The sequence below is a fragment of the Rhinatrema bivittatum genome, chromosome 1, assembly GCF_901001135.1.
Source record: "Rhinatrema bivittatum chromosome 1, aRhiBiv1.1, whole genome shotgun sequence".
In the NCBI taxonomy this organism is placed as follows: domain Eukaryota; kingdom Metazoa; phylum Chordata; class Amphibia; order Gymnophiona; family Rhinatrematidae; genus Rhinatrema; species Rhinatrema bivittatum.
The window spans coordinates 740,815,250-740,831,907 of NC_042615.1; the positions used below are offsets into that span (position 1 = coordinate 740,815,250).

Below are 16,658 nucleotides of genomic sequence, written 5' to 3' on the forward strand. Positions count from 1 at the left end.
TTAAGGAGCGGACTGGGAGGGAACTTTCCTACCTCCTACCCTTACGTCCCTTCCCTTCCCTTCTCCACCCCACCCTCTAAAACCCTTTTATTTTTACCTTTCATTTTGCAAGTTACTTCAGGGCCCGGCTTGAAGTAACTTGCGTGCGCCGGCACCGGGACAGCGAGGAATGGCGCTGTCCCAGGCCGCCCCACTCTGCCCCCCAGACTGCCCCCCTTTTGAGGCCCTGGCACTTACTCGCGTCCCAGGGTTTACGGAGGGTTTGAAAACGGGCCCGGCACGCATAAGGCCTAGCCAAGCATGCAAACCCCGGGATTTACATATGCTGGGGTTTTAAAATCCGGTCGTAACCTTTTAAGTATTAGTGACCTTACAGGAGCCTGTACACCTCTTGGGCTCAGGGAATGGGCAACCTGGATCTGGGGCTGTGCAGATTAGGGAAGACCTGACCCCCTTTATCATCAGCGAGGTTGGGGGTGTCAGTGATCTGCTGTAAGAAGAATCCTGGTGTTATCTTCGATTTTTAAGAAGATTAAGTTCACCATCCAGAGGGAAATTGTGACTGCCCTTCCTGCCTGACTGGAGCCCAGAAAGTCCTGCTCCAGGGGATCCCTCCCATCAGGGATTCAAATAAAAGCACAAAGGACTGCATAAGAACAAAGGTTTGAATCATCTAAAAGTGAGTAAAAGCTAAAACTACCATTCAAAGGACACCCATCTGGTGATTCTACAGATCCTGGGGAGCGAGAACGTTTTCTCTCTCTGTGTAGAGACTGTGACTTTATATCCTTGCCAGTTGGAAAGGGTGCTTCTGCCTTTACAAAGGACGCCCTGCCCATCTGGGACCCTATTTTTCCATGCCTCGGAGAGTAGGATTTTCCCTGGTCTGGCGTTAAACATTCCTGCACAGATTGAGGAAGAACTTGTAACCAGACATTATACTGTGCTGCTGTGGAACAAGAGTTGTGCCGTTTTCCTAACTGTAAACAGTAAAGAATTGTTTTTGGACACTAACACAGTGTGCCGTCCTCACTCACACTCCTCCCTCCTTCCACCTTATCTCTTTCTCTCCCCTCATTCACGTTTGACTTGCCTCCTCCAATCACCTCATTCAGACTGCCCCACTCATATCTCACAGTCCTGCTAAGCTCTTCACTCACACCCCCACAACCTTGATCTCCTCACTCACTCTGCCCCCCCCCCCCGCTCACTCAGTTTTGCCTCATCCCTTGCCCTCCCTTTCCTGAGATCTCCTCACTCACTCAGGTTCTCATATCCCCTCATTAACTCTGTTGCTCCTTTCCCACCCTCACTCTGTTTTCCTCCCACCAACCCTCATTCATGTTCTTACCCCTCCCTTAGTGTGGTCGCCAGCACAGTAAGCAGCAACCTGGCTAGGAAGTTGACACACCTAGTGGTGGCAGAAACAGTGGGGCTGGCAGGCATTTACTTCCTGTCTTTTTTATCTCTGTCCCTCAGGACCTCCTCAACTGTACCAGGAAACAGCACAGAAATCAAGGCAACATGGTTGCTCCATCTCAAGGTAGGCAGCTCCAACCCACTCTCATTTTGCTTCCCCTGGGGCCTGGGGGCCCAGAAATGATCCACGCTACTACCAGCCCTGCTACATTTCTGCGGGTATTGCTTATAAGTTTCAAACTTGTGCTAATTCAAGCCCTTATATTGTGTCTGTTCTTTCCTCTGCAGCTTCTCCTTCAGTAACAGCACTTCCTCCTCCTGTTTCCTGTAGAAGTCAGGAACAAGGTGCGATGCAATAAGATGCGTGGTAAAAAGGCTGCTCATATTGAGTGTCCATTTACCTAACGCATGCACATCAACATCCCCTGGATGCATGATGCAGAATTAAAACGAGGTGCTGCGTTAAAAAGGACGCGCTAGGGAAAAATTGTGCGTCCCCAGCGCTCAAATGCATCGGATACCCAGAACTACAGCTGGTGCGCTTCCATCTTATCCCGCTTCAGGCCGATTTTGCCCCTTGCCATTGTGCGTTTACAGTGTGCAGGTACACTATGGGTGCACAGTGTGCGTGTAAAGTGTGTGTCCAGAATTTTTTTTTTTTTTATATCTAGCCATTACATTATACCTTTATTTTTAAACATTAACAACAGTATCCAATGATACTAGGTAGAAGGAACCACAAAGGATAGTAATTTTGAATTTATCATGAGCACTTGACTAGCTGATTGACTTAACGCCAGCTCCAGGTCTGGGGTTAAATTTGATGCGATAAAAAGTGTGCATTGGGTGCCCGACAATTTTCTGCATTAGGGGATAATAGCTAATAGCTTCATCTATATGGAATGTACATGTGATGAGCGCTATCGGCTACAGCGTTGTTTGCGCCTGCACTTGGACGCGTTAATCTCCTTATTGCACTGGGTGCGGGTGTAGCATGTCCAAAACACACGTCCAACCACGCGTAAATCTGTGCGCTATGCTGGGCACACTTTATTGTATTGGCCCCTGGGGTGGTTCTATAATAAGGCAGGGTGAGGCAGCCGCTTCAGGCGGCAGAATTTTTAGGCGGCAATAAACGCCCCTCTCAGAACACCACTATGGCGTCCGCCTCATGCTGCCTGTCCCTGCCACGGCTACCAACCCAGGCTGATGGCAGCAGAAAAGAGGAGGGTCGTTGCTGTGGGCCGCCACCGGAGGCCAGGCCGGTGGCATGGAGGAGGCACGCCGCCGCTGCCGGAGGAAGTTAGGACAGGGGGCGGGGCAAGCGGGGGAGGGGGCGGAGTGAGGGGGCACCATCTCGTCCCTTGCCTCAGGTGGCAGATTGCCTTCAGCCACCCCTGATTGGCCCTCAAATTAAGGAGCAGAGTGGCTGCTCTATCTGCTCCAGTTCACCCTCTCTCCTCTTCTTCCCTGTAGCTGCCTGAAATGGGGGCTGAGAATACCCCCTGCTGCTCTGCCTCTTAAGTCTGAAAAGAAGGGCCACAACTGCGTTCCTACCCCCACACATTAAGCCCTGTTAACATCAAGGATGTATGCAATGCACCCGAGCCAAGTATTTTTGGGAGGCTACAAAATCCTAGAACAATGGATCATGATCAGGTGCAGCTCAAGGCAATCTGCTGCCAGAGGCGAGGGATGAGATAGCACCCCCCCCCCCCCCCCCCCCCCATCCCCTAAGACCCTCCCTCTCTCCCCTCACCCCCACACACAAGCTCTTACTTCTCCGGATTCTCTCATACACACACACACACACACACACACACACACACACACACGCTCTCTCTCACTGGCTCTTTCACATATACACACACTCACACACCCAGGCAAGCTCCCATTCATTCTCACACTGCTCCCCCCCCCCCCCCCCCAGGCATGCACACATTCATTCACACACATACACACACAGACCCCCAGGCAGGCACCAATTCATTTTCACACACACACACACACACACACCCAGGCAGGCACCCCTTCTCACACAGACAGACCCCAGGAAGGCACTCATTCATTCACCCATCCATGCCCAAAGTTACACATACACACAGGCTCTCCCTGCCCTCCAACACACACACACATAGTCACCCATCTACCCAGGCAGGCAGGCAGTCACCCACCCGCGCGCGCACACACGTCGCCAGTTGTGGGGTGGGCGGCAGCAAGAGTTGCCTTTACCCGACATCATCTCCTGCTGCCAGGGGCCAGTCTTGCGGTAAAAGCTGCAAGACTGGCCCCGCGGCAGCAGGAGATGATGTCGGGATAAACGCGACTCCTGCTGCCCGGGGTTAGGGATGTTTGTTACCGCTGAGTGGATCGGACATGGATACTCCTGCCTGATCCGCTCAGTGGTAACAAATGTTGCGTTTATCCCTTTGTTGTCTCCTGCTGCTTTAGGGCCAGTCTCACAGCTTTTTCCCTTCCACAGACTGAAACAAGAATCTCACTCTTGAAGCTGTACACATACTAAGCAAGCTTTCTCATTTTTAATAAAGGGGAGGGTGTTGGGGGATTCATGTTTACTTCAGAATAATCCTCAGGTATTGGCCATTCAGTCAGTCTAAGTTACTCAAGACTATTTGTAGATTTCCTTGCAGCATTTTGAAATTTCACTGAGAGATAAACTTCCTTGGGGGTACTTTTCAGTAGCCCAGATTGTTTGCCATGTATGCAGGCATATTTATCCAATATGCATGGCTGTCACTTTCCAAAGAGATAACATGTATTTGAGGGGGGGGGGGGGGGGGGGGAAGGAGGTGACAATGCCTCTGCACAGGATGTCACATAGGCTTCGTTTCCAAACCGCCTCCCCAGTTACAGGAACTGATTAAAGGAGAGAGGTGAACACCAAAAACATCAAATTTTACAGCACCAAAGCCACCAGTGCAGAACACGACACCTGACCTTCCTGGTCCTTTTAGCACAGAAGTGCGGTATTTCGTTTCTTTGCAAATGAAAAACGTTAAAAAATAACTACTCGGAGGAAAACGCCTCTATTTAACCTGCAAACAAGCGACCATGTGGCGGCTCATTTGCAGCCCTGCCAGAAAGAAGCTCAGCGAAGGCCAGCGGTCGCCAATGGGAACCGGGCGCGGGCACTCGCTCGCCCACACGTGCTGGGCCGGGGAGCAGCCTCTCACTAGGTGGCGGCTGCGACGTGATTGCCCCCGGACGAGGGCAGTTTCACCTCCTTTCTTTGCTTTAAAACAAAAGAAAAAAAAAAAGAGAGTGCAGCCTCAGCTGCCAGGGAAAGCGGCTTCGCGGTTCAGCAGCAGCTTTAGGTGTTGGGGAGAGGCGTGGGGAAAGTTTCCTACGCCGGATCCATGTCCAGATCGAGCGTTACTGTAGTGTAGACAGATGTGCAAGTAAAGACTAGAACTATACACACTGGCGCACATCTGTATCTTTCCCTTCAGGCATGCACACAATTAGGAGAGCCATGTGAGCCAGCGCGGGGAGCCCCTCACCTCGATCTTCTCCAGGCTCCGGGCAAAGCCCACCACTTTCACACCCTGCTGCACCAGCATCCGGGCCACAGCGGCCCTTCCAGCGCTTCATGGCCGGAGCTGGAACCTGCCGCCCGCGCCGCTCCTCCCTGCGGGAGCGAGCGAGGAAACGCGAGCCCAGCCCAGGCAGTGGCTTTAAATTTTAGTTTCACGTCACCGCCCTCACCCTCTCTCCTCGGGAGAAAGTAGCCAAGGCAGTTCTCAAGCTTTGCTTTGTAATATAGACAGAAGCAATTTTTTTTAGAAGGGGTTGAGGAGTTACAAATTGCGTTCCTTAAGAAATCGGTCACCAGCGCCAGAGATAAACGTCCTTGGGGGTACTTTTCAAAAACCCAGATTGTTTGCCATACGTAGGCGTATTAATTCTATTGAAGATGGACTGCTTTATTTTCATATTATAAAGTAAAAGATAGAAATATTTCTCTATTTGCTTCAGAACTTTCAACATTTTGCCACAGAACCTACCCCTAAGCTGCTATAGGAAACTATGGGTCTGTGCCTTGTTGTCCGCCTTCCAGGGGAGGAGGGATGATAGCACCTGCAGGGGGCAGTAAAATCCAAACTCCATCACTGCTTACAGAAAAAGCTTTTCTGTACTAAGCTCCTTGACAGATGAGTCTCCTTCTGGGCTATCTGATCATTAGCTTTGAATGCAGTGTTGGATTTTAAATACATTAAGCATCAGGATTCTTTTAAAATCACACAACATGGTATCAAAAGTGATATGAATTGGGGTGGGCAGGTGACAATGCCTCTTCACAGAATGTCAAATAGGTTTTTACTGCCAGACTGGACTGGCCGCAGCAGGAGATGAGATGAGTGATCGGGTAGGGAAAGTCGATTTGCTCAGTGGCAACTCACATCATCTCCTGCTGCTGGGGGCCAGTATCTGGAGGCAGGGTGAGGCGGGGGCTGCACTAGAGTGTTTTGAAAGGGCACCTTTTGCCGCTTCAAAATTCTGCAGCCTGAAGCGGCTGCCTCACCCTGTCTCATGATAGAACCGCCCCTGATCATGATATGAGAACAGTGGGTCAAACTCAGGCTTAGATTGGGGTAAGAGACAATCTTACCCCAATCTTACCCCAATCTTGGTGACTGTTGTCTAAACCAGTGGCTCTCATTAACTCAGTCTTCATGACATACCCAGTCAGTTTGCTTTTCAGAATGTTCTTAATGCATATGCATAAGACAGATTTGCATGCTGCCTCCACTGTATGCAAATTCTTAGTTTCTGATTTACTCCGTCCAAATCTTTTACAATAGAAGAGAGTGATACCATGTTGTGTGATTTTAAAAGAATCCGGATGCTTAATGTATTTAAAATCCAACACTGCATTCAAGGCGCTTCTTTTTTTTTTTTTTTTGCATCCTTGTTATAATGTAACTTTATGCTTCATCAAATTCTGCCTCTTGTTAATTGGTTACGGTTAACCGCTTAGTTCGATGTAAACCGAGTTGATTTGATTTGTATCAAGAAAGTCGGTATATAAAAGCCTTAACTAAATAAATAAATAAATAAATAAATAAAATAAGGCTAACGATCAGATAGCCCAGAAGGTTCTTATGGCCTGGATTGGCCACTGTTGGAAACAGGATGCTGGGCTTGATGGACCCTTGGTCTGACCCAGTATGGCATTTGCTTATGTAAGGAGACTCATCTGTCAAGGAGCTTAGTACAGAAAGCTTTTGCTGTAAGCAGTGATGGAGTTTGGATTTTACTGCCCCCTGCAGGTGCTATCATCCCTCCTCCCCTGGAAGGTGGACAACAGGGTGCAGAAGGTCTAAGGCACAGACCAAGAGTTTCCTGTAGCAGCTTAGGGGTAGGTTCTGTGGCAAAATTTTGAAATTCCTGAAGCAAATAGGCATATATATTCTATCTTTTACTTTATAATATAAAAATAAAGCAGTCCATCTTCAATAGTTTGGGAAGTGAAAAAGATATCCAGATAAAGTTATCCAGGTGCCTTAATCCGGATATTCAGCGGGACTTATCCAGGCAAGTCAGCCACTGAATACACTCGGATAAAGTCAGCCAACTACCTTTAACCAGGCTGCACTACTGGTGCTGTCCATAAAGTATAACACACCTAGGAAATGCTTTCAATTCCAGACAAAATTTACCTGCGTGGGGGGGGGAGGGGGGGGGGGGCAGAAGGATGGAAGAAGAATTTTAACCCCAAAGATTTTTTCAGCTAATTTGCAATGATAGCCAGACAAATCTCTTGAATATCAACCTCAAAGTAGTTTTCCAGTCTATATAATTTGTTTTTACTGGGTGAGGAAAAGGTTGGCCAAGCATCAGCACACAGAGAAGAACTCAGGGATGGAGAAAAGGAGAAGAAAAGAACGAGAAGACCAGGATGGGCAGAGGAGAGAGAGGATGATGATCAGGAATGGGTATAGGACAGGGAGATAGGACCAGGACTCGGGAGGATAGGAGATGGGGAAGGATCAGGATTCTGGGATGGGGGAAATGGGAAACAAAGGCAGGAAGATTTTGGGATTGAGGAAAGAGAGGAATGAGTTGAGGAGAAAGTTCCAGGACAAGGGAGATGTAGGAAGAAGGAAGGGAGGTTCTAGAATCTGAGGACAGAATATGAGATGAGGGGAGGGAGAATCCGAATTGCAGTTTGCGGGGGAGAAGGAAGTATCCTTACCATGCTCGAGTTCAGCTCCCCCTTGTATTCCCATCCCCTTTCTAATCTCTTACCCAATACGGCATATACACACACCCAGCATCAATACCTTCGCTCTCACACCACAAACGTTACCCTCCTTTGCCCTCTCTCTTATACACAGACATGCCCACTACCAACTGATCCCCTCTCATTGCCAATCCCCCTCCCAGCCCACAACGATTCTCCTCTCTCACACAGATAAGCCCTCTACCAATTGATCATCCTCTCATCCCCAGCACCTTTTCTCATCCCCTCATGATTCTTCTCTCATTCCCTCCTAATCTCCCTTGGCTTTGCTCTGTCTGCTCCAGGCTCAACTCTTCCCCTCCTGTCCCTGAATAACAAGAGGACAGGGGCTGGATTAGCGAGCAGAATGGCTCTTCTTTGCTCTGTTATTTCTACTCCAGCCCCAGCTCCTCCTCTCCTGTTTCCTACATGTTGCCTAGGAGGTGAGGGGAGAGAGCAGGAAGCAGAGGGCTAATTTGTGCTGAGAGAGATTCAGCTCAGCTAAGCAAATGGTCAGTAGGCCACATGCACCCCCGATTTTTGCTGCCCTAGACACAGGCCTAAGAAGCCCATTGGCACATCCAAGCCTGGGTGTAATCAAAAAGCAATCTGTATCACATATCACAATCTCAACTGGAAAGATCCCACAGTAGAAAACAGAAATGCGTGTCAGCACTTATGTGTGGGGGTTTCATGTTATAATTAGCTTCTTTTAGAAGAATTAAAACTGATTTTTATTTAGATGTATATTCCACTTTTTTCAGCACTTCAAAGTGGATTATATTCAGGTACTGTAGGTATTTCCCTATCCCCAGAGGGCTTACAATCTAAGTTTGTACCTGAGGCAATGGAGGGTAAAGTGACTTGCCCAAGGTCACAAGGAGTGACAGCGGGACTCAAACCCTGGTCTCCTGGTTTATAGCCCCCTGCTCTAACCACTAAGCTACTTCTCCACTATTAGGCTGCACTAGAAGCACAGCTCTAGAATTTGTGCTATCCAATGAATGGACTACTGTATATTCCAAGCTGCAAAAAAATGGAGGTAAACAAAGCATTATAGTGGAATGCCAAAAAGCATGCCACATCTCCTTTGAAAATGTTAACATGACAAATCCTACTGGGAGCAGGAGAGGGGGGCTAAAATCCTGCCATTTCTGGAGGGCAGGGGAGTAAACACCAAAATCCTGTCCCCTCTGACAACCAATAATGACATTCTATCACTTCTGTAGGAGCATTCACCCTTCCTCTCCTACCCAAAAACTGCGGTTATGGGGTTCACCAAAGTTCTGCTGCCTCTGGACACCAGTTCAGTACATTGGGTGCTCTCCTGCGCCAGCACCACAAGCATTTTCAAAACTTACAGCCCATCTATGCTAATCTCATGCATAGTGAGATTGGCAAAGTCAGCCCATAAATTCTGACAGTGATCGCAGTGCCAGCACTGGTGAGAGGGAAGAGGAGTAAAGTGCTGGAAAGAAGGCATTGATGGTGCATGCATCTGAGATTGTCAAGCCCTGTGCTATACTCTATTTTATTCACAATCACATCTCCAGCAGAGACAGGCTAAACTCCAGTACTTTAGACTGCCATTCTCTAATAAGTAGTATACATTAATGGACACATGCTAAGAATGACCAGAGGTCTAGAGATGATGGGCACAATGCTAGCAAGTAACCCTCCTCTTCACTGTGAGGGCTGAATGCTAACTCCAGTGGTACCAAAATGGAAAATTTACAAACTAGCATGCTCCTCAATCTAACATGAACAGAAATAACGGTCGATTAGAAACTGGCTGAGGGAGAGCCACCATCTCACTGACCATGCAGACCCCAGCTGCTTTCTTATTGACAGTGGCTTCCATTTCAAAATGTTGGGGGAATATGAAAGATAGAGACACCTACATATTAATATTACTATTAAGAATGTAATGTTTTTATGCAGTTTGTTCCTCGCAAAACATTCTTTACTTGCTCTCACAGTGAAACACACAATATTATTTAAAAGTGTTTTTGCAACTGGCTAGATGGGAATGAGGTCAACGCAACTCCATTTACAGAAGAGAATGTATGGGAAGAGCTAGGAAAACTAAAAGTAGGCAAGGCCATGGAGCCAGGTGAAATACATCCCAGGATACTAAGGGAGCTCAGAGATGTGCCGGTGGGTCTGCTGAAAGATCTGTTCAATAGATCCCTGGAATCGGGAGTGGTGCCATAAGATTGGAGAAGAGCGGTTGTGGTCCCGCTTTACAAAAGTGGGAGCAGAGAGGAGGCCGAAAACTACAGGCCAGTTAGCTTCATTTCGGTGGAGGGAAAATTAATGGAGACTCTGCTGAAGGAAAGGATATTGAATTATCTACAACCTGGTGGATCGCTGGACCTGAAGCAACATGGATTCACTAGAGAAAGGTCCTGTCAGACAAATCTGATTTATTTTTTTGATTGGGCGACTAGAGAATTGGGTGAAGGAAGAGTGTTCAAGGTGATTTACTTGGATTTCAAGAAAGCCTTTGATATGGTCCCACATAAGAGGCTTGTGAATAAAATGAGAAGCTTGGGAGTTGGCACCAAGGTGGTGGAGTGGATTACAAACTGGTTGACTGGCAGGAGACAGTGTGTAATGGTGGTGAAGAGAGAATGGTGTTGTGGAGTGCCACAAGAATCAGCTTTTGGACCGGTTCTATTCAGTATCTTTGTGAGTGACACTGCAGACGGGATAAAAGGTACAATTTGTCTATTTGCAGATGATACTAAGATCTTCAACAGAGTGGACATGCTTGAAGGAGTAGAGATAATGAAAAATGATTTAAGAAAACTTGAAGAGTGGTCAAAGATTTGGCAGCTGGGATTCAATGCCAAGAAATGCAGAGTCATTCATCTGGGGTAATCCAAAAGCGCTGTATGTGATGTGGGTGGGGGAACTAATATACACGGATTGGGAGAGGGACTTTGAGGTAATGGTTTCTGGTGACTGAAGACAGTGAAGCAATGTGAATAGGTAATAGCTAAAGTTAGAAGGATGCTGGGTTGCATAGAGAGTGAATAACTAGTAAGAAAAAGGAGGTGATAATCCCCTTGTACAGGTCCTTGGTGAGGCCTCAATTGGAGTACTGTGTTCAGTTCTGGAGTCCATATCTCAAAAAAGGATAGAGATAAGATGGAGGCAGTCTAGAGAATCACATCTAATATAGTGTGGGGTCTGTATTGGAACACTTATGAGGAGAGGCTGAAGGATCTGACTATGTATACCCTGGAAGAGAGGAGGTGCAGGGGAGATATAATGTAGACCTTCAGATACTTAAAAGGTTTTAATGGTGCACAAACTCCACTGGAAAGGAAACTGTAGAACATGGGGTCATAAAATGAAACCCCAGGAAGGCCAACTCAGAACCAACAACAGGAATTATTTTTCCAGAATAGGTGTTGAGAGCAGAAACAGTAAATGAATTCAAAAGGGTATGGGATAAACAATGCAGATCCCTAAAGGCTAGAAGTTGGAGATGAAGAAAAGGGTGCATGGGGGTAACCTGCATGGTGCGGCAGTTATGTCCTTTAACAGAACGCATGGGGATTACTACCCTTAATCAATTAGCCTGAATGCTTTTGACACAACTGCTTGTATTTAAATCTCCACTCAAAGGGGATGTCCCACTTTATACTACAAAATACCCATTCAACCCCCTTATTCTTAAATTATCCATAAAGCTATTTTTTTCTTTATTTTTTTCTTTTTCTATTTACCTCACAATATATATTTTTATTATTTTTTTAAAACAAAAAATGTTTAAAGATGGGGGTGGATGTCTCATTCAGTGACCCTCTCAATTAGCTTCAAATCCATTGAGTTAATGTTGGTCTAGTTCATGTGTTTAATCATTGACATTCCACCCTACCATCCTATTTTTGTATTTAAAATCTAAAAATCCCAGTAGGAGGAGTATAAAAGAGGTAGGGATAGGAACAAGAGGAAATTCCGTCACAGTGCAAAAAAACATTTGAAGGAAGAAGAACGTATCATTATTTCCCCTGAAGAAGAAATTTGGACATTTCGAAACAAGACCTTGTTGGGAGGACGTTTAACAGAGAAATATGATACAGCACTAAGCTAAGAAAACGACGGAAAAATATATTAAATAATTAAGGAAGCATTTTGCTACATTGAAACAAATTAAAACAAATAAATGGGATAGAAATATGGCGGTAACCTGCAAGGAGTGTCATTTACTATATTACTATGACTTGGTGACTGAGCAACAGTGCTGTACATTGCCATATGGAAAAACCTGGATTTGAGTCCGAGGCCCAGCTTCTGCTCTTAGGATCAGCAGGGGCTGTGGAAGCTGCAAGGGTAGCATTCATAATTTGTTCGTTGGGGGGGGGGGGGGGGGGAAGGAGGGAGACAGACAGACAGTGTCCCAGCCATTGTTCAATGGTGACCCCTACTGGCTATACTTAGAGCGCACGTAGCTGCCCCTGAACAAAGTCTATCACTGCAATGGCTGGGTTTGGTGGGGATCACAAACTAGGAGACCCCCTCCCCCCCAGGTGTACACATTGTAGCTCAATAGAAGCTGGTTCAAAATTCTAAAGCTGGAAGTCTAAAATGAGTAGAAAAAAATACGAAATCAATGCAAAAAATGCTTTTGCATAGCTTCTAATAGTTTGCAACAGTCAGAAACAGTTTAGCTAATGTGAACAGAATGTTTAAAAATCATATAACATTCATGAAAAAAGTTAAAGAGGCTTTTTACACAGTGTGATAGTCACTGATGAGAGAAGCTATATTAGCTACAATCTATATAGCAGGCTGTCTTCCATGGTTATACTCTTCCCCAGAAGTTTTAATTAATTTGCAGTAACGTCGGGAGAAGACATAAAACAGCACAATCCATTCAAAATGGCAGAGTGGAGGAAGGACTACTGCACAGGAAGCTGCTGCCTGCTGAAAACATAGTGAGCCAGCCAGAGAGAGCTGCAGCAAGGAGTCGGGTATGAATAACTTCCTTTTGGTAAGCTGAACTACTGCCTGGCAGTCTGACAGTCAGAAGGAGATGGCTGTGAATACCCGCTCAAGCATTCTTGTGTTTCAGAAATCTGCTGCAATCTTTACTTGAACTTTGCAAATAAAGTTTAGCTTATTTCAAGGAATAAATAAAAGGTTCCACCAATATACTCACCCTCACTTGTAGAAAAAGAGTCATTTGTGCACACCAGTGCCAAAGACAACAGCAACAACCAAAGAGCCATACTTTTAGGTCCTGCAATCACAAACAAGAACAAGACAAATTAAAGTTGTGTCAGATTAGGAACTGCTAATTAAAAAAATAAATAAATAGCTGAATATCGTATATGATACAATAGAGTCCTATATGGTTAATACCACCTTCTCTAAGATCCAGCAAGTTAATAAGCTGTTTTTACCTTTTTCTAGTGTCATGCATAATTACTAAAAGAAAAAAAAATTGAAAAACTAGCACAATAGTTGCATACACCATCCTGCCCTACCATGTAGTTGTCCTTTAAGCCTAGCTTCACTGAATGAATGTTGCCCCATGTCGTGCTATCACCTCTGTATGAAATGCTCCTATCAGGAGACTATAAGCATATCTGGGTCTGTGTGTCTATGACTCTTTAAATTAAAAGCATTTTCATTTCTCAAAAAAGCTCTCAAGGCCTATCGTTCTCTAATTTCAAAGCCAAAGAACATTTTGAGCAATGCTCTTGAATGGAAAGACTCAGAAGTCCATCTTTAGTTAATCAGATGTTACATGTCATAGAAGGCTAGATTCGTGCAAATCTAGGATTCAGGAAAAATATATGGTTGAAATATATTCGAAGAAGTAAACAATGCAACCTATGCTAAAAATAAATATGTGGCTTCGAGGCCTTGTATATCTCAGAAAAAAACATGTACACTCCGGATATTCAGGTTGTTATAGATTGGCCCCTTCTTTGACTCATATTACCAACCTCATTAGAAAATATATGAATCTATATTCCCTTCTGGATATGTGGAGTTATTCACTTGATCTAAGCAAGATCTGGAATTAGGCAGAGGAAGCGCACTTCAGTCATCACACTGCCTCATTTCAGTATGCTCAAAAGAATTCAGAAGGACCGAATGAGGAAAACATGTGGGACCAAATCAGTTTCAAATCTTAAGAATGTGATGAAGACTATACAGTTTGTAAAGATGTCTCTCTCATTCCCACTGCACATTTCTTGTTGCTCTTACTCTCTTATTGATAGTTCTGCATATTAAGAAGAACCAATCCCTTCATAAATTAGGCTCCAAGAGTTCGATATCCAAAGCCATTTAGGAAGATAACTCACAAGTTATCTAGCTAAATAGCAACTTTTGAATATTTCCTTTGCTTATCCAGCTAAAAGTTATGTCATTAATAGGCAAAGATTTAGCCAAATAAGAAAAGGACACGTTGGAGGATTCTGGGGCAGGGTTGAGTTAGCTGATTAATTTATCCAGCTAACCCCAATATTTGGAGTTAGCCAGATAAGTTATTTGGCTAACTCAAGACGTCCTACTAGTAGATCTAGTTATCTGGGCTTGTGTGGCCGGGAAAACGTAAGATTAAACCAGTTAAATTCAAAAGAATATAGCTGGTTAAGTGTCAGTGTAGCACTGGAAAAAAAAATGACAGTCCCCCCCAAGCTACGGCACACGGTCCTACCAGGCCAAGCAGTCCCACCCCTGCAAACTCCTCTGAAAATACTGAAATACATTTAAAATCGAAGAGGTTGGGCACTGACATGCTCCGCTCCACATTTGTAATGTTTCAATACTCCTACTCAGGCTTCTCTCCCTCTCACTTCTGCTCCCCTTCCCCAAACTCAAATCCTCTTAACCCCCCCAGTGCCTATAATCTGTAAGCTTTTCAGCCTGAATGGCTGTAGCAGCCTCTATGACCTGGGCTCAGCAATTCTGCTACCAGGAGGGAAGCATTGGCTTCCAGCCTAGCTCCTTAGCAATGGCAGAAGCACGGGGCCCGGATCGCGGTAAGACTGCTACTCTGATCCAGCCGAAGAGCTTAAAGATTGAAGGTACCAGGAGAGCAAAAGGGTTAGGGTTTGCGGGGTGGGAGGGAAGCCAAAGGAAGGGTATTTAAGTATTCAGTGGAACCAGGGAGTGAGTGGGGGTGGGGGTAGGCTGGCACCAGACCTACTTTTTAAACTTATTTCAATCTTCTTAGAGAGGTTTGGGGGAGGGTGGGCAAGGATGCTTAGCTCAGTAGGGCCACTTGCCATAGTTTGGGGTAGGTGGGACTGTCATTCAGGTAGCTAGGCGCTGCAGCGTTACTTTAACTAGCTATATTCTTTTGAACATAGCCAATTAATGATAAAGTTATCCAGCTAACCACAGTTGGATAACTTTACATCTAACCAGTGATATTAGAAAAATATCTGGTTAGGTTTAAAGCTATCTGGCTACAGTTAGCTGGAAAACTTTAACTGGGGATATTCAGTGGGACATTTATCCCACTGAATAGCTCAGATAACTCAACGGGATAGGTTATCCATTTTCTGGGATTTTGAATACTGGTCTCCAGGTTTTTATATAATTAGGAAACTTCATTCTCCACCCTATCAGTCCTAGCTTACCAGGTACTGATATCTGGAAACTGAACAATGCAGAACAAATTATCTCACAGGGGGGTCAAGATAAAGATTTGCAAATAAAGTGCCCATCTGGCTAGACCACTGTAACTGTCCTGAGGTTCATATCACATCAAAGAAACAAGTTGTGTTACAGATGTCTTTTGAGAACTTTGGCTTCTAATGAATTATGGAGGAATACAGGCAAGCATGGTATTTATTTATTTTAAAAAATGTGTATCCCGCATATATCATATATTCACAGCAGATCACAAAAAGGACAGAAAACATTCATAATTATTTAAAACAAAAAAATAACAGTTACCAATTACACCAACATATAGCAGCTGATGGATGCAACATATTCATCCTTATTATAGCACACTCTCAGTATAAACTGAATGAGAGAAACTTTCCCTATGCTCCCCTATATACTAAAGGGAACAAATATATTTTGAATTGTTTTTTAAACTGCTTGGAACAGACAGTCATCTGAAGCTGCTCTGGCAGCAAATTCCAAAGATTTGGGCCAGCAATAGAGAAGGCCCTTTCATGTGTCTCACCAGGCTGTGCATGGCAATAACAACATAGTAATGACAGCAGAAAAAGACCAAATGGCCCATCAGGTCAGACCAGCAAGTTTTTTTATGGTAGTAACTGCTGCTTCGTGTAGGTTACCCTGTGTTTCTGTTAAGAGTAGAACTGCCGCTCCATGCAGGTTGCCCCCAAGCCTTATGTTAAGAGCAGTAATATTAACAGTCAAAACCAAGCATTGACAAACCCATCTCAAAATTACTGCGATCAACATTTTTACAGGGTAAGCAGCCGTCTTGATAATTCAGACAATGCTGCTGGAACGTGTTTTGCTTTTGGACTTTGCCATAGAAGTAGTCCTGCACTTTTTCCCTAATGTCTGCACATCAGGACCCCGACGGTAAAAGTCAGGGCCCAGTGTTAGCTGTCGTCTGAATCCATTTCCTCTTTTATCCCCTCCGTGGACACGGAGAGCGATGTTGCAATTGCATCAAAATCATGAAAGCTACTCGGTTACAGGTAGTAAGTGCCACCCGGTGCAGGTTACGCCCATGCATCCTTTTCTTCTTTTCCATGCTCTAGGCTTTAGGGATCCACACTGTTTAGCCCATGACTTTTTGAATTTGTTTCCTGTTTTTATCTTTTACCACATCTTCTGGAAGGGCATTCACACAGAAGGTGCCTCTAATATACCCTTTATTTGCTGAATACAATGATCTATCAGGATGGTACATTTGTAACATGGAGTTTAAAACTGTAGAATCAGATGTATTACATATTTTATGAATTAGTGTTTCCATTTTAAATTTTACTCTCCACTGGATAGGAAATCAGTGGAGAGATTTCAAAACAGG

General features: G+C 45.0%; 1 protein-coding gene across 1 annotated transcript in view; it reads right to left on the reverse strand.

Annotated features, from left to right (window-relative positions):
• GHR (growth hormone receptor) overlaps window positions 1-16,658 on the reverse strand; it is a 531,792-nt gene that overhangs the window by 201,489 nt on the left and 313,645 nt on the right. Inside the window, 1 exon segment of the mRNA XM_029578049.1 lies at window positions 12,837-12,917. Coding sequence (XP_029433909.1) covers window positions 12,837-12,906 — 70 coding nt within the window. The 5' untranslated portion in view covers window positions 12,907-12,917.